Below are 27,633 nucleotides of genomic sequence, written 5' to 3'. Positions count from 1 at the left end.
AAATGTATGCATTGGCTCTAAGTATATACATAGAATGTATCTATTTACAAATGGCTCTATTCAATTTGAATTTCATCAACATAATAAAAAATTATAGATTTCCTTTGTAGTGTATCTGATAGAGAAAACAGTATAACATTACATGTGAGGAAGTCATTGATATCATGCATAGGAATATATAGGAAGCCTGTGGCCCTCTAAAAGTTGTTCCTCATGTGGAATGAGAAGCCCAATTCACTATCATTTTTCCTTCAAACTTTTGTACAACAATGGGGGGGGGGGGGGGACTGTGTCATGAATCAATAGCAATGTGAGTCACAGAATGTGTCACGAAGAATTTGTTATAAATGTGTCCAGGAACCCTGAGCCACAGGTAAGTATAGGACCTTATCTAGTCTCAAGTTGTGGCATATTCTCCTAGACTACAGACTCCTGGCATATGACACACCTAAGTGCAAAGACTACAAATGTTGTGCAGAAGCTAGTCGAATAATGGGTGTCTAGTGAGGGCGGCCACAGCCAGATAACCTCTGCTTTCAGTCTCCCTCTCCCACCCAAGCAGCACCACTACCTGGTGGTTACCTACCATTTCGATTTGCATTCACCCAAGATCAGGGAAGGGACGAGACAGAAGAGAACAAGGGGGTCCCAGTGTAACCAGATTTAACTTCATTTCTTAGCATCACCGTCTGAGTTGGAAGTGGACAAGTAAGGTTTTAAGTCCCAGGGCCCTTTTTCTGACCTCAGCAATAAAGAGATTTGTCACTAAAAGGCATGCATACAGCATCCTGTACTTAAAATCTGAGCACAATTTAAAATGTGGTAGAGATGGGAGAATTTCTTTTCTAAAATAATGTAAGTAAATCTACTAACTCCTGTAATCCTACAACTGAGACAGTATAACCCTGTTTATTGCTATCAGAACCACTTGTTCTCCATAGATAACTTGTGCTTCCCTACCTTAGGGCCTTTGCTTTGCTGAGCTCTCTCTCCACTGGCAATATTCTTCCTTCACGCCTCCTTTCTTATCCATGCCTCAAGGCATTAATGCATGAAGCTTTGCCTGTTCTCTGGTAAAAACTGATTTATCTTTCCTTTGAACTCCTCTTATGTTCATCCCATGTAGCTTTATACTACATACCATTGGTATGTGTAAACATATGGCTTACCTCCCCTACTAAATTATAAGATTTGGAAGAAGAGTATTGTATCTTTTCTTTCATTGTGTTCCCATTAGACATTACTATGAAGGAAAAAAATCTAATTTTTTGGATGAATCAATGTTCCTTGTTTAAAAATTTAGAAACTGATAAAACACAAATTATCTTACAGCCAATAGTTTTCAACAACCTCCTCCTAGCACTGTGTATTTCCAGTTCTCCAGTAAAAGACTGGTGTTGAACAAATGTTGTATACCTAACCATGTGTATAAAGAGCATGGAATCAGTGTATTTAGGTGGTAAGAATGTCGTTAGGAATATAAATATCTCTTTTGCAATGACCATTGTAATGCTTTAGCACGTTTCATATCCAGTATTTTTCTGGGGCTGATAATATAATTTTCCTCCTTTAATCTTCCTTTTAGTCTATCTGGTTACATGTTATGATCCGAGTGATGATTCAGTGTCTTTGAGAACAGAGAAGAGATAACAAATGAGCAACTCTCTGTCCTCCTAGCAGCTAAAAGCAAACCTCATAAAAGTGGGAAAAGCCATTTCATGCAACATTTACATGGATTTTTCCTCTCACTTGAAACATTTTGTAGCATTATTTTGTTGTTAATACTTTCCCCTAAAATAAACTTGATAGGAAATATTTGCCACAAATACTCTAGCATAACAAAATATATACTGGTGCACATTAAATAAAAAGGTGAAGTTTTCACTGTTTTAATTTATATACCACTACCTGATGCCTATTCCTAGGTTACTCTGAATAAAGATTCCCAAACAATCTCTAAATGTTTAATTTTTTTTTTTTACCAATTTTTAATACAGAAGATAAATAATAAATGCTCTAAAATCCTGGGTATGATTAGCTAGTTTCTTTAAGAAAATGAATTCATAACCCAAGTAGTCTTTGTGAACTAACAAAATTGTACTCATTCATTAGCATCAACTATACTTAGCTTTATATTAGAAATAAACAATTATTCACTAGTTTTTAATGTCTACATTTTAAATTTAATATGTTCTGAAATATACAACATGTTAATAGGACAAATGCAATATTGCTGCCTTTTTTTTACTACTAAAATATTTACATTGCGTCTAATACTTTTCTTCATTTGCTGATCTATTTATACCTACACCTATATTTCTTCTTTTCCATTTCAGTCATTATATAGAATTCCTGAAACATATGTTCCCACTGAGCAAGTAGCCTGATGTCCGTTTACACTACACAAATGATAACTGATAAGGAAATGATGGGATTAAGCTGGTCAGGGACTTGCAATAACTTACTATGATAAGAGCAGCTGCCGTATCAGTTTTATTAGCCCACTAAATCACCACTAATAAATAAGATAATAGCTTTTGTCCATCATGTCTGAAAACCAAGATTCAACTGATCAAAGTCTATAAGAAATTAAAATGTAACTTCAAATCAAACAGTCCACCTCTGCATGAAGAGTAGATATTCTCCTTTACTCCTCTGAGTTATTGGGAGCAAGGGTGGGATATGGGCTCTTTTTACTCAAAACTATATCTCTAGGGCTTAGTGAGCTTCAGGACACTCAATAAAATGCTTATTATATAAATAAATATTAATAGTGGATTTTTTTTTACACTATGTATTCTATCTTTGTATTCTTTGAATCTCAAAGACTCTTGTTTAACACCATGCTTTATACATCAATATAAATATGAATGATTGCTCATTCTTGATACAATAACACTTATACATAAAATAAGCAATACTTTTCATTACTCTTTTGTACCGATAGACTGTTGTTTTATTTTTATTTATTCAAAATCTAAATTTAAAGAGATTACAAAGAAAAATAATCAGAGATATATTTTCAGCATCGGTTGCAAATCAAAGAGAAGAGAAAAAAAAGGGCAAAAGCTGAAATAATATAAATAAATATTCAGTAATAGTATATTTAGGGCATTATGCTAAATACTACAATAAAATAAATTTTACAAAATTAATAGTAAAATTGGGAGAAATTATAAATTCCTGTTTTTCCAAAATATGTTTACATCTTCATTTATATTTCTGGTTCATCATTTGTTCATATTTCTAGAGTATATAATAATAACTTTCATAAAATGTAAATTTTGAATTATTAAACAGCCATTAGAAATGATTATTGTAAAGATATCTAATATACCAATATATAGGAATGTTTAGGACAAAATTAAAAGCAGGAAGCAAAACTGTTTGTACTACAAATTTGCTTTTATATAAAACATAAATATATTTCAATAAATATAAAATAATTAAAAATGCCTTATGATGGAAGCTTGAGAAAATGTTAGCTCTTTGAGAAAGAATCCAATAAAAATAATAAAAGTCCAATAAAAAATAAAATTTTAAAATTTAGATCAGAAAAAAAAACTTAAAAAAAACAAAAGTTGGATTAAACAATTGTTTTGTTGACTTGACTGATATCAGAAAGAGGTAGGCTTTACTATCTGACAAAGCACAAGCTGTAGAGCCAAATAAACCTTGACTTACATGCCAATATTGTTATTTTATAGTATCTGTGTGGGCTCAGGCAAGTCAATAATCTTAACTGCAGTGTCCTGATTTGTAAAACACAGGAATTCCAATCTTGTATTGTCATTGCAAGGATTATAGTGTGTATGTATATGTGTGTGTTGCTCAATAAATAATAACTTGAACTGCATTGCTGATATTTTGATACACTAAGTTATTAATTTCATATCATTAAGAATAGAAAGGTTGAGCTGAAACTGGTTTAGCTCAGTGGATAGAGCGTCGGCCTGCGGACTGAAAGGTCCCGGGTTCGATTCCGGTCAAGGGCATGTACCTTGGTTGAAGGCACATCCCCAGTGGGGGTGGGTGCAGGAGGCAGCTGGTCAATGATTCTCTCTCATCAATGTTTCTAACTTTTTATCCCTCTCTCTTCCTCTCTGTAAAAAGTCAATAAAATATATTTTTTTAAAAAGAATAGAAAGGTTGAAAACATATTCATTCCTATACTTTATTAAATTTTCAAAAGAAAACTATGAGGTAGATATTTATAACTTACTTAAATGATGAAAAGCTGAACAATTCATCTAGAGTTATACAGCTTTATATGAAAGTATGAAATTAAAGCTTAGATTTGTCCAACTTTAAACCCTAGGCTTCCAACCACTTGGAAATGCTGCTTTTTGATATGTGCTATCTCCTAAAATTAAAATTGAAGAATATTTCTTAGAAATATATATAAAAAAAAACAACAACAAGAAAACTACCTGGCTAAGAATAATTACATCAAAGCATTACCAATTACAAGATACACAAACTCTACATTTTGCCATTCTTTCAACATCCTTAGTTTACATTGGAAAATTTCATTTTCCCATGATATCAAAACACCAAACATATAATAGCAAGTTATAACAAGCAAATGGTACATCAGGAAGGTAGAAGAAAATTCAAATTGCTAATGCTTTGTTCTTGGGCATGTCTGCTCTTAGATATCAAACAAATTGCCTGCAGTCACCATGTATTGTTACATAAACCTAAACACCGGAGTCTCCCCGTGTCACAAAGGACAGGGTTAATGATTCATCCCTAATCCTAAAGGCTCCTTCTAGGATCAATTGACTTTCTCTGCAGCCTGCCTGCCCTCTGTATACCCTAGGAAGAGGATTTCTCAGCATTGCTTTGCCTCTTTTTTATTATCTATCTACTTCAAACACAAACTGATCTTTCCACCACACACAATTCAGTAGAAATCAAATTCAATAGATATCAGCCAGATAAATTGAGTCAACTTTGAATAAAAGCTGACTTGGTCAGAAGGAAAAATCTAATATATCTTTCAATCTGGCATTTATTTCTCCTTCTCAGGCCACAATACTGTTAACATGAGTTGGAATCAATTACATGAATACTAATTGATAATCTATTATGTATTAGACAAAAGGTAAAATATGAATATAAATGAGACAAAGTCTCTATCCTCAAAATACCCTCTGTTGAGGCGAAGATATAAGTTAACTTCACATTAAGGTAGGTTCCAATAGATTGCCAGGAGAGTACAAAAGAACCTACAGCAAATCAAGAGGCTAAGAAAAGATCCTGAAGAATAGAAAGTTCATGGGACATGCTTTTAAATGGATAATATTTCAATATGCCCATAAGGAAAAGGTCGTTGCAATGGAGGAAGACAGCCTAAACAAGGAAGAGACAGTTGAGGGTGAAGCAATGGATAGTAGGACAATAATTTGAGGAAAGCATAGGCTGCATGCTGAGAAATGAGAACTAGATTATAAAATAGGAAAATGGATTGGGACTAATTCATAATGAACCTTTAATGTCAAAGTGATAAAAAAAATTGTCTTTCATAGTAGAAATGATGAGCTGTTGAAAGTTTCTTAGCACGAGAGAAGCATGATTGAATCTGAACGTTAGAAGGTCAATTTAGAAAAAATTGTATTGAACAGACTGGGAGAACTGAGTCAAGACCAGGTTACTAAAGTGAGAACCAAGACACAATCAAGAGAAGTCCAAAAATAGGACCTCTTTTTTGGCAAGGGACTAAGACTGAGTTAGACAATAGGGTTGCCACCAGTCACATGTGGGTACTGACCACTTGCAATGTGACTAGTGTGAGTTGAGATGTGTTGTAAATGACAAATACACACTGGATCTCGAAACTCAATAGAAAAAGAGAACATAAAATATGTCATTAATTATTTTTATTTTGATCAGATAGTAATCAAATGTTCTGAATACATTAGATTAAAACATTAAAATCAATTCTACTTGTTTTTTAATGTGGCCACTCCAATTTTTTAAAGCTATGCAGCTGCATTATATTTTATTGGACAGTGCTGAATTAGACATTAAGGCAGAAAGAGATGCCAGTATGGTAGAAAATGAGGTAGGGGAAGGAAGAGGACCTTGGCAGGGCTGTGACAGAAGCCATCGAGCAAGTTTTATGTATGTATTTATGTTTGTATTTCCAGGTGCTTAGGAAAATGAGTAATAGTAAAGAGTAAGCCATTGGGTTTTGCCCAAATGCTAGCAAAGAAATGGACTGGAACAGAGACATGATTCACACTAGGGGAAGTGAGCAGATAGCTACTCTTTCAAGAAACAGCAAAGAGTCCTGGCCAGTGTGGCTCAGTTGGTGTGGCTTAGTTGGTTGGGATGTAGTCCCGTGAACCAAAGGGTCATGGGTTCTATTCCCCATCCAGACACATATGTAGATTGTGGATTCGATCCGCAGAAGGCAACCAATCAGTGTTTCTGTCTCTTTCCCTCTCCCTTCCTCTCTCTCTAAAAAGTCAATAAGAACATATCCTCGGGTGAAAATTTTTTTAAAAAAATTTAGAAGGAATTAGCAAAGATAAAAAGATTAACAGTAATTAGGAAGAGTAGTTTAGTAGGTTTGAGATTACTTTATTTTTATCAACATAAAAGAGATGTGGATGTGTTTTTAGGCAGAAGAAAAGGAAAAACTAAAAACTGAAGAGTAAATAACTGATGGACAATAACCTATAACTCTGGGTTCTAGAAAAATTGCCACAAGAGAAAAAAATTTATATAGCTAAAGTTACCAAGAGAGGGACTATATGACACCTTATTTTATTTCCTACTTATACTAAGAGATGAGCAAGGAGGTCATTTAGGCATGCTATTTGTCTTCAAGGAAAAAGAAGGGATCCTAAAAAATTATCTGAAAGAAAACCAGAGAAAAAACCTGAACCATGCTTCAAGCCCTGGCTTCGGCTTTGCTCTTTAGAAGCATGCGTTCCATCTGGTCACTTATTGAGCTACACCATTTCCCGTTCCTGACACTGGTGCCTTAAGGAGTGGCTTTAAAATTATGAAAATGATTCATTTAAATTTTTCCATCAGAAAAAAATTTATGATTTCTTTGTGTAAGTTTTTCTTTTTAAATAAACATCCTAAAACCCACTTATTTTTCTTTTTAGTTCTTACAGTTGTTAACCTGTTAACCGAGCGGGACGTATAAATACGTCAACCGTAAACAATATCAGGTACGGTTAGGACATATGAATACGTCCTTGAAATATATGTTGCGCCCTGATGTATATTTTCGAAAAATAAAAGTATTAGTCATCCATACATGTCTCGACATAATTTAAGACATGGAGGGAATCAGTACAATTTCACTATCGAGAGTGGTGAACGTGTTCTGGGTGAGCAGTGATGGGTATGTACTTACACTTACCTACCTATTTTCGTATTATATATTATTTACTTATATTTTTTATATCTCCAACCTTTATATAATAAAAAAACATATAAAATTGATCCAATCATCAATAATTTGTCAGAAAAGCTTAAAAGTTTTTATGTATGTGAACGAGAAATATGCGTAGATGAATCTCTTTTATTATGGAAAGGGAATTTATCTTGGAAACAATATATATCTACAAAAAGAGCTAGATTTGGAATGAAGTTGTTTGAGTGAAAGCCAATCTGGATACATACAAAATATAATTTTATACACAGGCAAGGACACAAATTATGGTTCGAACTACCCACAAGAAAAACAATCAACAAGAATTGTTTTGGAGTTAACACATGACTTACTGAATAAAGGGTATAGGATTTTCTTAGATAATTTCTATAGGTCAATTCATTTGGCTGAACTCTTGTGTCAAAACAATACAGACATTGTTGGAACAATGAGGATAAACAGTTGGAATCCCCAGTAAAATAAAAACAAAAAAATTACAGAAAAATGAACATATATAAGAATCAAAGATAAACTTATGGTTTTAAAATGGAAGGATAAAAAAGACATATTGATGCTCAGTTCTATTCATAATGACGAAAAGACAATGATTGACAAGAGAGGAAGAAGGCAAGAAAAACTGAATGTTGTCCTGGATTACAACAAGAATATGGGCGGCATAGATTTGGGAGATGGAGTTATGGTGGCCTACACGACTGCCCGTAATAGGGTAAAAAAAATTTATAAAAAAAATTTTTCTACGATTAATTGATATGTGCTACTTCAATGCATATATTATATACGAAAAAGATAAAAGTCATTTGGATTGATTACACTTTTTGATAGAGTGTGTAGAGAAATTGGTAAATAACAACATAGTGAAAACCCACCCAAAGACATAAACAAGCAGCTCTACATCTAAACCATCACGCTTAGTTGAAAGGCATTTTCCAGAACAAATGAAAAGCTATATAGGAAAAACTAAATCCAGGAAATGCCGAGTTTGCTACAAAAAAGGTGTTAGGAAAGAAACTACATACTGGTGTCTGGATTGTAAGGTAGCACTATGTATCAACAATTGTTTTAAAATATATCACACGGAAGTTGAGTTTTGAATTTTTACATCTATATTTCAATTTTTTAAACTCAATATTTCTATTTTATTTGTGTGCTTTTGTTTATTGTTCTGTAATTGTTAACTTTTTATATTTTTATTGTGTATAGAAATAAAAATATATATTTTTTGTAATCTTTATAATTATTTGTAAAATTTATAATTTTTTAATTAGATGTTTCCTTTTTTTGTTGGTATTCTTTTCTATTTGTTTGTAATTTTGTATTTTCCTTTGTGCTTTATATATAAATAAACGAAAATATATATATTTCATTTATTTTAATTAAGTATAAATAAAAAATAATAATATAAAATTACGTCCACTGGGCGTGACGTACTGACACGTCCTAGTGAAAGAGTATGCGCCTGTTGTACGTTGCGTAATTAAAAAGGGAACTCCCTGGTTAACAGGTTTAAAAGTCTGTCTCATCAAGAAGAAAATACCTGGTCTTATTCACCAACGAAGACAATACTTATTTCACATTGTGCCAATCAACATGCATGAGGTATCATATGTGCAGGTGTGATATATGTTTATTGATGTGTCTTACTTTGAATGGCCTCTTGTTCCAAGACGTCTTGTCGTTAAGAGGGGAAATTTCTGGCGAATTGTCTAAAAAGAAAGTCAATGACTTTAGTTTTCAGGAAGTGTGTGGTTCAATTGTAAGTCACCCATGGCTAATTCTAAAAAGTAAATGTTCAACTTCAAGTAAATATTTAGTCTGGAAGAGGAATATCATACACATATTGATAAGCAATAATACATGAGCAGAGGGAGGAAGGTACTTTTTTATGAGATTGTCCTATTTGGAAATTATCTCCATTTCCAAGGCAGATCATACCAATATGTGCTTTTACTTGATGTTATTACCAAGGCAATTATTATTTTATCTACATAGTAGAAAGATTTAGGCTTCTCATTATAATTCTACCCAGAGGTTTACCAATAACTAAATATCCATCTCCAACTCTGAAAAAAAAAAATACATGAAACTCTTTCTGCTTGACTGGATCTCCACAGCAGTGTTTTAATTTCCCCCCCTGTGTTTCTGTCTCTACCTTCACTTTAAAAATTAGCATCTGATTAAAGAACAAAAATCTCTTCTACATAAAGCAAGATTTTCATCTGGATTATAGGCGATCCATACATGATCTCCTAAGGACTCCATGGCAAACTTTATGTCTGTATTAATTTCTTAGGAAATGGTTTTGTAATTTTTAATCAGATTCTCAAGGTGTTTCATGACTCCCAAAACTAAGAACTACTGCCATAAGGTGAACTCATAAATAATAATGTTAACATGGACACTAAAAGTTGTCTTATCCATCCTCCTTATGTTATAGAAAGAGGGAACTTTTGAAGAAGTTAATTACTTTTCAGAAGGTCTCACAACAAATTATTCACAGTCTAGGCTAAAACCTAAATCACTGAATCACATGCACCATATCATATTATCCCTCATAAACAGATTTTTAAAAGAAGATAATAAATCATTTTATTTTTTTAAGAGGAGAAGCTGGACCATAGTATCATTATTTTCTGGACAATGAGTCCCTCTACAGGATAGAATTTGGATTTCAGTTTATATAAGTTGAAATGTTTGCGCCTTAACTAAGCTTCCTACTGTTTTTTCTGGAATTTCCTAGGTTCTCGGACAATAGAGCATGATAAGAATTTCAAAGAACAAGACTTTCCCAAGATATTGATAGCATTTCCTTATTCTCAAAATGAGATCAACCTATAGAAACACAGTAATGTCAGTTCTATAGAGTTTTATTCTCATCATATAGTTTGGGTTGAAAGAAATGTTTATAAATGAGAGAAATTTAACCAATCCCATCACACCTTGGAGTTTGTGGTGTAAACATACTCAGAGTGAAATGGAGAATTAAGAGAACTATTTATATAACAGAATAAAAATGTATTAAAAACTCATATACTCAAAATAGCTAAATAATAAACATAATCACCAATTGCATTGACAAGATACTTGTCACTTCTACTTAAATTTGCTTCTCAATACAGGCCAGACCACACTCTTTAATATATCCCTCATAGGAGGGAAATGCTATTGCTCACCTGGAGTTTCCTTTAAGATCGAATTAAATCTTCTGATAGCCAGAGTTCTAATACTCAAAATATATAGTAGTGCAAAGTAAAACATATAGTTCAAGATACAACATATAGTATGTAAAGTCAAAGTAAAATATATAGTAGTTCCAGATACAGCTCTTAAAAGACTTGGTTTATGCCTGAGAAACAAATTGCTTAAATTCTGTATGAAAACTTGTTCAGATAAATTTGTGTCCACACTGTCTACCTGACCTAACTTTAATTGTAAGGTAGTATGACCAATATGTGACTTACCTTTCCAAAGGTGGCTGCACAGGCTGGTTCCAATTTCTCTTTCCTGCAGAAATCTAAATAGTGTGCATAAAGGATGCACCGCGGTAAGCAAACTCCTTCACACACAATGTAATTCTCTTCAAGCCTAAGGAAAAAGGCAAAAAGTAAGATCAAACATTTTGTTTACTGCTCCTTTCCATTCCCCTTTCATATTAATTTGATGCCCATTTTGAATAGAGATCTTATGCAAATGAGTTCATGAATAGATATAAGCAGACTTCCTTTATTCAGGATATTATTCAAAATCAGATCACAGAATTAATGTCAGAAGAGTAAAAATCCCAATGCACATCTGCTAGTGCAGGTATAGCATAAGGGCTGACATAAAATCACTCCTGCGCCATCCTCACTGTTCATCAGGGTTTGCTCCGTGATATAAAAATATTAGTGGTGAAGTTGAAGATTGTTTTTTTAAAGAACATTATCAATGCTAAAGGGCTGACAGGCTTCAGGATGGTAAATGGCATACTTTATTCAAAAATTAGCTCTGAACCCGCATAGTTAGGGAAGTATGGTGATGCATTTATTTGGAAAATACTAAGAATAAACTCATTTCACTCAACTCCGAAATGGTTGAACTATTTCTATCCCGCACCTTTTAACTGTGAGCAGTACTTTAATTACCTAAGCCATTCTGCACACTTGAAACATTATGCAATTCCCTATAGATACCTACAAATATGACAAGTTCATTTCTATATTATAAATATAATATAAACTTTGAAAATATAGAGATAATTCTATTTAACTTGGACATCTATAAGTGCAATTGAATACAATTTATATAAAAGTAATGATATATATCTAAGGGTTACAAATATATGAACAGCAATCGAGAAATCAGAACTTGTAGATTCTATTTCTAGTTTTTCTAACAATTCAGTAGGTGATTTTGGCTAAAACTTGCCCATTTTATGTAGAGTAAAGTCATAATTATTACTATATGGGAACAATGCAATATAGAGCATACATTCAGATTAAAATTGGGTGGAACTTTTTAATATCTCTTATTTACATATTCCTCAAGGTACAGGAGATAAAAGGTAAAGGATATATTCCTCAAGCAGATAAAGCATCAGACATCTATTTTGCTATAAAGAAGAAAAATAAGAACCAAAAACAAAGATTTGCACACATAAAATCAAACACCTAGTTGGCAATGAAAATCTGAGTTACTCAGCCAGATTTTTCACTTTCACTTTCAGTTCTCTTACCATCCCTAACATAATCTATAAACTTAAGGGGAAATTCTCAAAATACAAATAAATCATTTCGTTTTTAAAATATATATATAACACATGTTTGATGAAAGGGTGTGGAAAATTTAAATAAAATGACAGGATTTTATAGTTTCAAAAAATATGAAAATCACTGAGAAGCACTCAACTATTTAAAAATTGTACATTAATGACATGCATGGGATGCCTCCTTTCCCCCTGGCTGTTTTGATGTTGTAGGCATTGCTTTTATCTTCAAATTACTGAGTAAAATCTTAGACATGCATACAAGGTTAATTTGGAGTTAACCAAATTTGGAGTTAGCTTTTTAAAAATCATAATGCATTCATATTTATAAAATAAAGACCCAAGTTTGTTTTCATTCACTTAATTTGAACTGGAAAAAAAAAGTGGAAGTGATTATTTAAAAGACCTCCACAATATATCTGAAATCAAAACATTTTTGCCCCAATTCTCCTAATGAAAATAGTTGTGTCCCAAATAGTTTAGATTATCAGTTCAATTATTTACTGCTCTGGTCTTAACCAGAGTAAGTGTGACATCAGCTTCAATAGTTAAGCCATAACTTTAGAAGATTATTGGTTTATATTTCAAATATTTCAAGGGGTTAAAATATATAATTATAAAAATTTAGTATATAAAACTGTAATTCAGTGTTATAATAAAGAAAAATAAAATTTTACTAATTTTTTATATTGGGTTTTTTGTATTTTTCTAAGATTTAGATAATACTTTACATATAAACAGAATATGTAACTAATCAATGAATAGACTTTTTTACTTACTTGCTTATTACTTGGAATTTGGGAGAAAGTTTATACTCCTATTTCTTCACACTATGAGAAGAGGTTTAATATTATAGTTTACTTTAAATCCTTCTTTTCTTTTAGATCGATACTACAAAATGTTCTTTACAGAGAAAGCCTACTGATAAATTCTTGGTTTTAAAAGATTTTCCACAAAATCCAATTTGTGATCTTTCACTATAATAAATCATACATGACAACTGCTATAAAAATAATTGAACATTTGTTTAAGTTATAGCACAGTGTCTTAAACCGATTTTTCTATGTGTTCTAATTCAAATGCATTTCATCTTATGGCCAATAGATAGTTTTTAATTTGCCTTCTTTTTTTTTTTTTTTTTTTTTTTTTTTTTTTTTTTTTTTTGCCCTCTTACGGATAAAGGCAATGTCAAGATCCCTCATCCTTTCAAATTATTTTTTTTAAGAGTTGTGTTTTATAAACACAAAGCTACCCAATAACAAACACATAAGGAGCAAACTGATCCCACGCTAAGCAAATAAGTCATAAAAGCATTCAGGACTGCTTCCATCTGAATAAATTCTAGTTTTAGTCCATAGTGAGCAAAGGGACGACGGTTTTATGTGTAGTGCACCTCATTGTTCATGGGTACCAGACTATGTCTCTATGCCAAATATTCAGTGGGGAGGGGAAATTGGGTACGTTTCGAATTTGTCTTTCACGCTTCCCACACACACACACAAAGTTTGAGGGAGAGGCAGAATGAGCAAAGCAGAGGTTCTGGAGATGCTGACTGCGGGGAGGGAGCAGGTGCGAGGCCGGCAGGCTTACCACTGCAGGGTGAGCTGCGTCTGCTTCTTCTTGTCCCGCATCATCTGCGTGACGGTCCTCTTCTGGGCCAGGAGCGGGTCCGCCGCGGGGGCTCTGCTCTCCTGGCTGTCCGAGTCCTCTTCCTCGGAGGAAAAGCTGCCGCTGCTTAAGTGCATCTCTGGTCGCAAATGAAACAGGTGGTAAAGAAAGTCAGAATGAAAAATTAGTGAGTCTCTTCCTGTGCCTTCGCGTCGCACGGGGCGGCTCTGGGTGAAGACCTACGGAAAGAGATGTTCCTGGAGGGAAACACCAAGATCCGAACCGAACCTTACGGTGTCTGTGCCTGTGTGTTTGTCTCTATTATCGGATGCCCTTTATGGATGCATCGCCCCGGTCTCCTTGCACCCGGGGCAGCGGGCACGCACCTGCCTTGACTCCGGGCCGCCGCTCCGCGTCCTCTCCGGTCTCCCCGCCGCCCGGCGCGCCCCCCGCCCGCTGCCCGGGGTCGCCGAGCGCGCCCCGGCCCAGCAGCCGCCCGCAGCGCCCGCCCCGGGCCTCCGCGGACCCTGGGGGCGAAGGCGGAGGCTGCGGGAAGGCGGCCTCCAGCTCCGGGATCGTGGCCATCCTCCTCCTGGCGGCCGGAGCCCGGGCACCGCCGCTCCGCCGGCTCCGGACCCTCCCGCTGCCGGGGGCGGGGCGGGGCGGGGCCGGGCTGGGGGCGGGGGGGCGCAGGCTCGGGATCCCCCCAACCCGGCGCCGAGGAGGAGGAAGGCAGGCCTGGCCCGGGCACCGCTCAGATCGCCCCGGGCACCGGGTGGTGTGGGGCGCGCTCTCCGCACCAGCCTGCGGGCCAGAGGATGCTCAGCTCCCGGCTCCCTGCCTCACCTGCCCGCCCGCTCGCCCGGGCCACGGAGCCCCACTCCCCACATCTCCTCCCCCCGCTCCCTCCCTCTCCCTCTCAGCTGGCACTGGACCCCAGCACACTTCACCAGCAGCCCAGACAGGAGACAGGCCAGAGAACGCTCCGTGGCTTCTCTGGGGAGAGAGCCGCTGTCCCCATCCCTATCCCCGGCGACATAAACGGTGCGCCCGGGCCTGGGAGAGGGGGACCCCAGGCCTAGGAGAGGGGGACCCCTGGCCTGTGAGAGGGGGACCCCAGAGCGCCCCTCTGTTCAGTGAGGCGCCGCCTGGGCCCATCCCAGGGGCTCTTCTCCTGGGCTTGGGGACAGACTCCATGGCATCACAGGAGTCCAGACAGACCTGCTGGGCGCTCAAGGGCTCCCAGTCCCAGGCCTTGCTTTCTTGGAGGTTCTTTCGCTTCCATTTACAGAATTTTGTTATGTAGCCAGCCAGGTGCCCTGCGGGCTCCTCATATCTTATAGCTCGGAGCAGTACAATGGACATTTCTTAAAGCGAAAATGAAATCGCAATACGTGTTTCATTTCCAATCCAAAGTGACAAGAGAGTCCTGTGTGTTGAAAAGGATAACATGCGCTCTCTTTAAGATGGAGATGTCAGTGGGGATGTGGGGCTGGTGCTGCCTGATGGCCACTGAAGAGCATTATCTTGCCCAGCCAAGACTGCGGGTATATTTAAAACTTTCCCACTTTTTAGCACCATTTGTTGACGACCAGATGGAGTGCGTTCCGAGTAGGCTGGGATGGCCTGAAGCATACTGCTTGGTGAGAAAGGCAGGGGGTCTCTGTCAAAGGCTGGCTCCTTGCCTGTTACTTCCAGCAGCTGGGTTCAGTGAACTGATAGTACTGATGTCGCTGAAAGGAAGAATCAGCATCACCTGTGACAAATGAGCAAGTCCTGCACGGAACGGAAAAGTTGTTTCCCAGATTGCAGCCGTTAGGGACGATCCAGCAACAGGAGAAGCACCTTCTGTCTAAAATAACTGCTCCAGCCAGGCCAGCATGACTCAGTGGTGAAGCGTGGACCTATGAACCAGGAGGTCATGGTTCCATTCCTGGTCAGGGCACCAGCGAGGGTTGCAGGCTCCATCCCCAGTGTGGGGTGTGCAGGAGGCAGCTGATCAATGATTCTCTCTCATCATTGATGTTTCTATCACTCTCTCCCTCTCCCTCTCTGAGATCAATAAAAAATATAATAAAAAAATAAAATAACTGCTCAACTAGTAGTTCTGATTGGGCCAGAACTCACTATAGTTGTTGCCAACCAGCTCTCAGTTTCATGAATAACAAAGTAATAATAATAATCATTACAAAGACAGGCGTGTGTCTTAAACTTAGAAAAGGGACGTCAGCTTGAATTGGGGTCCAGAGCTGATAACTCAGCCCTAGACCTGAAGCGTCTCTGTTGAGAAAGTGTGTTAAGCCCATTCACATGTCTAGACATTCCATTGGATTTTTCAGGGCTGTGATGAAATATCTTCTTGCCTTGTAACTTTCCATACTATAAACCCTAATGAGTGACTGATGTTAATAATATGTTTATTTGTTGTTCAGTAGCACATAGGTGCTTGTTATATTACTCTCTTTTCTCTAGATTAAAATTGTTTAAAAATAAAATTTTGAAAGCAGAATAGGTTTTTTATTTTTAATAAAATTTGTCATATAATTGTTTGTAAATACAAAATATTTACATAATTCTAGGGATACAGATGTACACATATGATATCTAAAGCTAGGGAAATATATGTGTTTCTTTATTACAATGTTATTACTGTTAAAAATGGAGAGAGTACACTTAAAATATTTTAATACTGACTTCTCTAGTTATTCACTCCGCTTTTTATTGAGTTATTTTATTCAACCTTGACATCCACTGTCTCCAGTAACCTTTGTCCTTCACATGTAAATAACTACTGACCTCTTTCTCCATTTCCAATAAAAGATGTTTTAATGGTCTTTTTAAAAATATATTTTTATTGATTTCAGAGAGGAAGGGAGAGGGCGAGAGAGATAGAAACATCAGTGATGAGAGAGAATCATTGATAGGCTGCCTCCTGCATTGCCCCCTACTGGGATTTGAGCTTACACCTCAGACATGTTCCTGGGAATAGAACCTGGGACCCTTCAGTCTGCAGCCCAACACTATCCACTGAGACAAATCAGCTAGGGCTAATGATCTTTTTTAGATTAATATAAAACTACTTGTATGTTTGCAATAGTGAAGAAAGAAAATAGATTAGGTTAGTCTATGTACAAAAGCAAATAATGTATTGTTTTATGTGTATTTGAGAACTGCTTCTTATATAAAGTTATAATAAATACATGTAGTAAGTAGCAAAACTATAATTTGCAAATAAAATTAAATCCTATATAATAAAAGCCTAATATGCTACCTGTCCAGTCATCCATTCAAACAATCAAAGCATAATATGCTAATGATATGCTAAGGCAACTCAACCTTATGCACTGACTACCAGGGGGTAGATGCTCCAACCGGTACTTGAGTTTGCTGCTGGGGTCTAGCTGATTGGGCCTGAGAGAGATGGGCTGGACACACCCTGGAGCCCTACCACGGTCCCTCCTTGGCTGGGCAACTTCCCATGTCCCTCCCTGGCCATGATTGTGCACCAGTGGGGTCCCTCTGTCTGGCCTACACCCTCTCACAATCCGGGACCCCTCAGGGGATGTTGGAGAGCTGGTTTTGGCCCAATCCAGCAGGCCAGGCCGAAGGACCCCACTGGTGCACAAATGCATGCACCTGGCCTCTAGTGTTAAATATTTATGTTAAACAGCAGCTAGTATATAGTAAATACCTAGTAAATATTTGTTATAAAAATGAATGAAAAGTAGTGGCAGCCCTCCATTCTCTCCTCCATGTAACCAAAAGTAAATTATCATGACCTGGGGATTTAAGGGCAGCCTGGGTCCAAGGAGGGCAGGCAGAAGGCTTCACAGAGAATGCAACCTTTGAACTAGTCTTGAAGGACTGGTATGCATTCAACGCATGGAAAACAAAAGGAACAGAATGTACAGAACAAAGGCAAGAAAGAACATGGCCAGTTGGAAAAGTCAGTAGTTGGGTGAGACTTAACTCACATTTCATCATGGGACATGTTGAAATGTGAGTTAAGGTCAGATCTTGAGGGGCTTGTTCCAGCTAAGAAATGTATACTTTATTATAAATAACAACAACAAATCATTGAGGGGTTTTAGGAAGAAAATCATCATAAAGAATGAGTGTGTTGTGGATTGATAAAACGAAGGCTTGAACTAGGGCAATTGCAATGAAGGCAAAAAGAAAGCAGTGATTCAAGACATATTCAGGATGCATCCATGCTGACTGTGATAGATCTGTTGTGGTATTGGTCCCCAGTGATTCAGGCACCCTCCACCCATGCCTTTGGTAATCCCCTCCTTTGTTGCCTCTGAATTTAGTTATTAACAAACATGCAAGCAGAAGCTCGAAAAGGTCTATATACTGGGCTTCACTACTCTTGCCAATGCTAGAAACCCTGAGACCACCACCATGTGGCCATTCCTGGGTTAATTTGCTAGAGTCATCAAACCCATCACTCCAGTTGACAGCCAGAATTCATCAAAAGCTAGAACCAACTGCCGGATGGGTGAATGATGTCCATGAAGCTACTTTAAAATAACCAGACTAAAGATGACTTGCTAGCTGAATGCAGCTGCAAGGGGAGAAACCCAGCCTAGCTGAGCTCAACCCACATTGCTGACCCCACAGCACTGTGTACTCATAAAGGATGGTTGTTTTAAGCTATTTTAATCTTAGGTGGCTTGTTACACAGCAAAAACTAACTGATGCACTAATGGATTGGTGACAGCTTTACACATTAAAAAAAAAAAGTTGGTTGAACTTTTAGAGACATCATAGTAGCTGTAGCAAGTGAGAAAAGCAGTTTTTTGGAAAATGAGTGTGGGGCAATTTTTAATTTTTTAAAATATATTTTTATTGATTTCAGAGAGGAGAGGAGAGGGATAGAAACATCAAAGATGAGAGAGAATCATTGATTGGTTGCTTCTTGCTCGCCCCCTACTGGGATGAAGCCCAAAACTCAGGAATGTGCCTTTGACCAGAATCCAGGGTGGGACCCTTCAGTTTGCAGGCCAAAGCTCTCTATCCATTGAGCCAAACTGGCTAAGGCAATTTTTAATTTTTAATGGGATTTTTTGTTTGTGTCTTTTTAGATGAAGAAGACTAGAACTCAAAGGTGAAGGAGATTTTGAATAATATAACTTGCTTTAAAGAGTTCATATAAAGATCAAATGCAATAGTATACACAAAACACCAGGTGAAAAATCATTGTTACCTTATAAGTCTGTATATAAGTAAATTATATGTACCTTACTTTCTATTTGACTTTTTAAGGAATTCACACAGGTAGATTTACATATGCAGATACACATATGCATCCCATTTTGGGGAGAAACTTAGGAGTATCCCAGTCCACTCTAAAAGAGCACCTGAGAGTTTCTGCTTATAGGGGGCATGTAATTTTCCCAGGCATATCTCTCCTTCCACCCCAAACCCAGAGAATTCTGCTGTTTGAAATGAGGTGTCTGCACGGAGACACACACTATGGGTAGTAACAGAGTAAGGTGTTCCAAGTCTGAACCCTTAATCCTCCTCAAATGAAGAAGGATGTAGTCCTTAAACATGTTTAATTTAATCCTCCAAATAAATTAAACATGTTTAAGGACTACATTCTTCTTCATTTTTTTTTAACATTTTACTTATAGTATTATATAGTATACCTATTTTCCTAGTGGCCTTGAGCTGAGGTGTCTATTGTTTCAGAAAACAAATTATGTAACAAAATATGCTCTTTTTTCTAGCATTTAATTTCAAAGCATAATATGTAGTCTACAAGACAAAGACAAAATAACTGCTTCATCTCATATTTGTTCATTTGGGAGAAACAGCAACAGAATGCTTTTTAGTCCTAACATTCTTATCATAATGAGGCAATAATTGAAATAAGAGACATATTATAAGTATGAATTTTAGTCATGTTTTATCTATTATACTATCAGGAAGGATATAGAATAAATTAGATCATTAAAATTTAAAGCAGCATGCATGATTTATCCAAAGTTTGCTTTTATTGTTTGTAATCAATAACTGGCTCCAAACTTGTTTTTCTTTTCAGCGTCCAACTGTATATCATTGTACAGTGGTTAAATGTACTCTAAATGGTTCCTTTGCTTACAACTCCTGTTCCTTGAAAAGTAAAGACTTTTTTATTTACTTATTCTCAGCCTTTCAACTTTTTGTATTTTATAAAAGTGACTTGTGAATGTACTGATTGCAATCACTTTGCTCTATATACTAATTTGACTAATAATCATTAGTAATTTTGATGAATACATTGCCTTTTAAATACAATATTGAAATCAATAAGTCTTTTTAGAACTCATGTAATTTCCTCAAACTACACAAGATTAGTTTTGCTTAAATCACTATTATGTGACTTGTGACTGAGTGTAATGAATAACTATGCCTCCTAACTCCAGGCTGTGGTTCTAAGACTGTATGTACAGTGCATTTATTTCTCATCGCTCACTGTGCTTGATAGCTTTGAACCCAATATATCATCTCTACAGAACAGTTTATCAATTGGAGAAGCTGAGTAAATGCTACTCTTTCCACAACATATGGCTTCTGGGTGCCAGTAGAGGATAGAAAACCATAGAATCTATAATTATAAGACCATAATATGCTAATTAGACTGGACAACCTTCCAGGGGCCGAGCCCCTTGCAGGAATTTCATGCATCCAGCCTCTAGTAGTATAATAAGTAAGTAAACATTAGGTTAAGAGAAGAGGTAGTTGGTTATATCTAATGCACGGATTAAAATGGTAGTTCTTAAAATTGTATTATCTGCCACAGAATTACCTGAAACACATATGATATGTGCAATACACACCTCAGAACCAGAGAATCACTTGAAATAAATGTTATCAATATTGCATCACAAATGTATAATATGTCTCACCTCAAGACAAGAAAAATTGGCTTGTAGAAGGCATGAGGAAAGATGTGTCCCGGTCATAGTCTAATATCTTAGGGATGCAATAATGGATGCTTTCAGGTTGATCATGACATAGCACTGGCTCAATCCAAAAGGCAGTGTGGAGGAGAGAGTTAAAGGAAGGAGGAGGGGGGAGTATGGAGGGCAGGATGAAGAATGAGAATGTGATCACAGGCTCTTAGTCATCTCAACAGTGCTTTCCTGGTTTGGTTTTTTGTGCCATGGTACATGTAAGTCGTTGGTTATATCTAATGCAAGGATTAAAATGGTAGTTCTTAAAGTTGTACTATCTGCAACAAAATTAAATGAAGGATAACGTTATACCAGCACACTGGGGCAAACACATGAGTCTGCTCACAGGAAGAGGTAAGCCTGCCAAAGGTGCTGAATACCCCAAAGGAGATAAGGGATCAATGCCATCGTCTTGGGGTCACCCTATTGGGAAAGTGCTCCAAGGAATAGCCAACCCTTCTCTGTTCGTGTGCTCAGCACTAGGTGCTCTTAGCAAAGCCTGGGCACTGGTTTTGTTTCTCTACTCCGAATAACAAGGTTTTCACCAGTAAGCTGCTGGGTCATTCTCCTGCTCCTTGTAATGGAGCATATGGGATAGCCTCCATTTACACAATCAGCAAGTACTATTAAGTGAATATGGCATTAGACGTAGAATATTTTTTCTTGATTATTGTATGTTACTTAGATTTGAAGAAAATAAATAATTTAATAATTGTTGCATTAGAAAGCATATATAATATACATATCTTGTGTTTCCAGTTAGCCATTTGTGACCATGTGAAGTGAAATTTTAAGAGAATTTTTATTACTACATGGAAAATTAAAAAATAGAATATAAATATAAAATAAGAAAATGAGAAACATAGAGAAAGGCAATAGAATCCATTTTTATCCTTAAATCAAAATTATTTATTGATCATGTACCATCCTAAAAAAAAAAATCAGCCCAGCTGCCATGGCTCAGTGGTTGAGCATTGATATATGAACCAGGAGGTCATGGTTCAATTCCCAGTTAGGTTTGCTTCCTGTCAGGGTTGTGGGCTCGATCTGATTCCCAGTGTAGGGAATGCAGGAGGTAGCTGATCAATGATTCTATCTCATCATTGATGTTTCTCTCTCTCTCTCCCTCTCTGAAATCAATATAAATATATATTTAAAACAATCATACATTTTAGGTTAAAAAAATAAAATAGGGAGAAGGCAACAATAAGGGATAGAGGAGTCAAAAAGAGGCTCATATAAAACCAAAAATAGTTAAAAACATCAAATTATTATTTCAAATGCTTATTGATCATTTTTCTAAATTCTTTAATACTAAAAATGTAAGTTTCCAATATACATAGATCAAACTATGTTGAATTTTAGCAATATATCTTTCAATACTAATTGGACACATTAAAATAAGTCAGAATATACTAGTATAACTTTGAAAATAATATATCAACTTAAAATTAAATGGCACACAGTACTAAAAGTAAACTGCAGTAACATTTACACTAACGTGGAAAGCAAATAATTACACATGATTACACATTTTGGGTTGATGGATTTGCAATTTTTGTTTGCTCACACCTCCAGACACAACTCATTGGCAATCAGGGAAATGTAAAATCAGATCTAAAACCGAAGTGCACATTAAGCTTCTTCACAAACTTACAGTAAATGTGAACTAATTTTTAATTTTATGAACTGAATAAAAAGCCACTTCATCCTCACAGCATAGCTATTATAACTGCTAATTTATAACTTAAATCACATTGAAAGAGTAGTTGGTTACCTGTTTCTAACTATGAGTTAATTTTGAAAGGAGACGTGAGAGACATAAATGTTAATTGGTCTCTCCAGAGATATAAGGTCAATTATCAAAATCATTATATGACTTGCTAGTGAACCATGTAAGAAAAATTAAACTAATGGAAAATTCTCCTTTGACCAGTTTCCATTAAATAATCTATGGATTGCCAGCTGCCTCCAGCATTCACTTAACGTTAGAAATAACAGGATTGAGAAAGACCATTAAAAAAAAAAAAAAAAGGAAATTGCCAAAGTTGAGACAGGAAGTGATTAAGGTAAAAAGAAAGAGTTTAGTAAAGTCAGGGTCATGGTAAGGATGAGTTCTATTCTGACCCTGTTCCGGGGTATTAATAATTACAAGCCCGCAGAGGGGGGAAAAAATAATCCCATGTGCCCACAATATGCATATGTTAGACTTACAATTATATCATCATCATTTGGATGAGACTGAATCCAATTTATTAAGCTAGAAAAACTGGTACTCATTAAAATTTGTAGAAATATGAATGCATGTCATAGATAATTCAAAAGTTAACAGTGTAAAGTGATCGTACTCAAATTCATGACCTTCCAATGTTTCATGAACATTCTTTGTACCAGGAAATGGAAGGATATGATGTTTCATTGCTTCAGTGAGTGAGCAGTAGGCATGAAGTGCTCTATGGGTAGCTATGTGGAAAGTCCTGTAGGAAATGCCACTCCCTACCTATCACAGTGCAGAGTGGACTGGCTTGGGGAGAAACTGGAGGCAGAGATGCCATTTAGGAGGCCGTTGCAATTCTCAGACATGAGATAATGTGGACCCAGATTGAGTCTAAAGCACTGGGTTTGTTCTCTGGCCCAGTGATAATGTTCAAAATTATTTCTTCCTTATGCTATATTCACTCAATCCAAAGCATGGTTTATTATCCTGTGATTTACCATATCGATAAAGCTCTGGAAAAGGACCCCCTGCATGTAGTCAGTGCTCAGTACACGCTAATCATTACCATTAGTAGTACATCCTGTCTTTAAAACTAGGAATTTTCAGATCTTTCACTAATTCAACAATATTATTTAGAGTCACCAGTAGGTGGGGATGTTGAACAATATTTTTCTAGTTGTCACAAGACCTGTTTCTGACTTGGGGGGGCGAGGGGGGGGGAGTGGCCTATGAATAAACATTTGCCCTATTATATTACATAGTCTTTTTGTAATGGAAAATATTTTCAAAAATTATAAATAATTTTAAAGGCTTTAAAGTAGCTATAAAAATGATTGGATTCAGCCTAGATGTGAGCTCAGGATGCTGGAGAAAGGCCCTCTCACTGCACAGGTTCTACATTTCAGCCTCCTGCCTCTGAGCTGCCTGGTAAACTCTAAATCAATGTCTCATCTCATTGTTGGACTCTGTGCTTTAAGAGTAGATTACAGCCCTAACCGGTTTGGCTCAGTGGATAGAGCATCGACCTGAGGACTGAAAGGTCCCAGGTTCGATTCCGGTCAGGGGCATGTGCCTTGGTTGCGGGCACATCCCCAATAGGAGGTGTGCCGGTGGCAGCTGATTGATGCTTCTCTCTCATTGATGTTTCTGATTCTCTATCCCTCTTCCTTCCTCTCTATAAAAAAAATCAATAAAGTATATTTTTTAAAAAAGAGTAGATTACAAAATATAAATGATGAACAAGTGCCTGTGTCTGACCCACATGCTGAAAATACTAGAGTAGAGCCTGACTCTTCTTACCCTCCTTTTATTAATAATGGCTATAAACAACTACTGCCTCCAGACTGGGTATTCTTTAATCTTCATAGCAGTCTTAGGAGGTCAGTATTATTTGCCCTATTTTTAAATAGGGGAACTATAAAATTAAGTTAGTTGGTTAGTTAATAGTCATTCAACTGCTGGGTGGCAGAGGCAGAATTTTAATTCAGGTCTGGTTAACTCTCATGTTTTGTTTCTCATTTACCTGATTAAGGTATCAAAGTTCATTTACTGATTTTTTTAAAGAGAAACTAATTTAAACATGTGCACTGCTGGTCCCACCTCAATTTAAATATCTAATTGATGACTTGTCCATGTTTTGTGTTAGGAGTCAATCCTGACTGAAAGCCTAAATGAAACTAGCAAATTATATCTCCCCCAGTGCCAACACGACATTTAGCTCACTCCTTTGGAAAGGCAACTCCAGGCTTTTGTAGGGTTTTGTCAGCATGTATGGAACCTGACAGTTTAGCAACAACAACAACAAACAGAACAGTGTTTTCCTGCTTTGTCCATGAAATTCTCTCCCTACACTAGTCATTCTGACCTGAATGGGACACTATTTTTTCTCTGACACTTTAGGGACTAAGAATGGTTTGAGAAGACAAGATACAGAGTGTTAGAAAGAATTTTTAACTTGGATGTCTAGAAGAATTCATAAAGAACTTCAAATTAGTAACATTTAAATGGACAAAACACTTAGAACATGCACTTCATAAAGATATCTCCATATGGCTATATCTCTCTAGGCTGAATAAAGTTTGAGACGTGAGAGCCCTGGGAATGAGTAATAAATAATCTGGCTACTTAAATTAACCCCGTGTTTCTAATTTTATTTATATAAACAGTTCTTTTATCAAAGGACAGCCGTTCATATCTTCAGGAAGTTTGGGAAACACCTTTTCTCTTCCTCTAGTAGCTCCCATAAAATTCTCAGAGGTTCCTGGCACCCAAATAGCAAGTCTCCAGACACCACGCTTTTGCTAGCTAGCATGCTGTCATTCACTGAGATTATAGCTCATCGGGGTTTTGTTTTTCTTGTATATCCTGGAATTTTTTTTTCTTAAGTGGAGTTGAGTTTTTTGTTTACTTCATAATCACAAGAAAATGCTTTCATCATTCCTTGTTTACTAAAGCAAAGTATAGAGATTTTAAACTAACCAGGAAAATGCACTAAAAGATAGTAACAGAGTTCAAAAGTGGAAAATGTCCACTATCGTTCTTTTCCTGTTGTCCCTTTTCTATCTATGAAGAGAAACGGAGGAGAAACCCTTTGATCTTCTGCATTTTCCAAGATGGATATATGTTGTTACTATTAGGTCAACACAAAGAATCATGAAGTAAAAAATAAATGTTGCAGCCACACCTGATTAAAAGTCATATTTACTACATACTTAGAGAAATGACAAACAGTTAGCAGTTTATCTTTTATCCCATGCTATCTGAATATCCTAGAATAAATATAACAAGACAAAAATATTGAGAAATAATATATAGTTTTCTAGAACTTTTATCTACTTCAAAATTTACCCTCTATAGCCAAGTAATTTGACTTCCCGAATCTGCCACAGCATCCTAATATATCTATAAATGGAAACTGAGAAAGGGGGGGGGAGGGGATAGGAATTTTAGAGCTGGCAGTTTTCCTAAGTAATTATCGCAGTAATTCTGTCTGGCTCTACTTTTAAAATATATCCAGATTTGACTGTGTCTCCCTTCCTCCACTGCTACCAGACTCCTGGGAACCAGCATCAACTTGCCTGGGTTATAGCAACAGCTACCCATAGGCCTCCAATCTAATCTCAATACAGAGATGAAGTGATCCTTCAAACATGTGAATAGAATATATCACTCTATTACCCCCAAACCTTGCAATAACTTTCCAGTTTCAGAGGAAAACCAAGGTCCTTACCATGGCTCACAAGGCTCTCCTGTCATGGTCCCCTGTTGTTTCTCTAATTCACCTCTTACTACTACCCTCCCCCTTTACTCAAATGCTAGGCCTCCTCACTGGCCTGGCGTGCTCCCTCTCCAGGCCTTTGCACTCCCGTCTACCTGGCTCCTTCTTCCTCCCTCATCCACCCAGTTCCGTCCCTCACCTTCTTAAGTCTTAGCTCAAATGTCATTTTCTGGGGAAGGCCTTACCTAGCCACTTGTCTGTCCACTTCACTGCTTTATTATTCTTTAAACCTCTTAATATCTAATATTTTATAAAATATATATTTTATATAAGCGTCTGTCTCCCCCATTACAATATCAAGTTCTCTAGGTATGGGGTTTTCTTTCCTGTTTTGTTCACTTCTGTTTTCCAGCGCCTAGAATAGTGCCAGATACAGAGTAGACACTCAGTATTTATTGAATATGACTGTACTATAGGCATGGTTTAATATACTTTTTTCCTAGTAAAGAAAAGTATCAACAAGCAAATGGAAAAATAACTTGGATAGATTGTCTGATAATTGCCTGAGGCTAATTTAGATAAAGCAAGCCTAGAATAGAATTGTGACTATAAATGGTCCACCTTCTCTCTGCAGTTCCTCAAAGCACTGATTGCTACACAATCAGTTTACCTTTGATAGTAACTCAGGAAACTTAATATTAGTCCATTAGGCACAAATATATTTATGGTTCAATTGCTTCCAACTCTTATTTTCTACTTTACAGATATAAAGAATTAAATGCACTTATTTTTGCAGTATTTGAGGATACATTGATAGATTCAAAGAGCTAAATGAAACTACTGATCCACCGAAGCTAACCACCCAACTAGGATTCTACATGGCAATCATAAATAGAATTGTTATCTTTCCAAATTAGTTACCTGTTCCACTGTCTTCTTCTATCTATTTGTTTTCAATAGGTCTATTATCTCTTCTGCAAGTAAACTCTGAGAAAAACAAAACAAAAAAAACTTTCAACTGAAGCAGCCAGATCTGCAATAATTCACTTACCTGGTCCAAACAAATTTGTCTGCCTTTGTTTGAGGGATAAACCTGTTGATTGTCTGGAATCTCAAATCTTGCCTCTTACACAATGTCCTGATTCCTATCCAAAATTGCCAGCCTCTTGTCTCTTACACAATGTCCTGATTCCTACTCAAACTTGCCATCCTCTTACTTTTGCCTATATTGATATGAAACCTATAAGTGCAAAGAATTCCTATTCCTGAGTAATCTTGCAATCTTTTTACCGATAACCTGCTCACATGACATAGCTTCTGAGTCTGTTGTCCAGTTACTTATCATTTACTAAGAGCTGCGTGTGTGGCACATATAAGAAGTTATTTCTCTTTAAAACACAAACATGTGACACTCACATGAACTGTGAACCTGATGAAGTATGTTGAAAACAAATAAGTCGGTAGGGAACAGTCTGTTGGGTCTACAAT

At 36.6% G+C, this 27,633-nt stretch overlaps 1 protein-coding gene across 1 annotated transcript in view; it reads right to left on the bottom strand.

The window, feature by feature from the left end:
- Window positions 1-14,351, bottom strand: part of RFX6 (regulatory factor X6) — a 56,341-nt gene extending 41,990 nt beyond the window's left edge. The window contains exons 1-4 of the mRNA XM_036414233.1: window positions 14,153-14,351; window positions 13,749-13,905; window positions 10,876-10,999; window positions 9,059-9,120 (exon numbers count right to left, since the gene is read on the bottom strand). Of these exons, the coding sequence (XP_036270126.1) occupies window positions 9,059-9,120; window positions 10,876-10,999; window positions 13,749-13,905; window positions 14,153-14,351 (542 nt within the window). The remainder of the gene's footprint in view (window positions 1-9,058; window positions 9,121-10,875; window positions 11,000-13,748; window positions 13,906-14,152) is intronic.
- Window positions 14,352-27,633: the final 13,282 nt, after the last annotated feature.

This window comes from Pipistrellus kuhlii, unplaced genomic scaffold (assembly GCF_014108245.1).
Source record: "Pipistrellus kuhlii isolate mPipKuh1 unplaced genomic scaffold, mPipKuh1.p scaffold_m20_p_5, whole genome shotgun sequence".
Classification (NCBI taxonomy): domain Eukaryota; kingdom Metazoa; phylum Chordata; class Mammalia; order Chiroptera; family Vespertilionidae; genus Pipistrellus; species Pipistrellus kuhlii.
The sequence above is the reverse complement of the archived record's forward strand: the minus strand, read 5'-3'. Positions and strand labels throughout refer to the sequence as shown.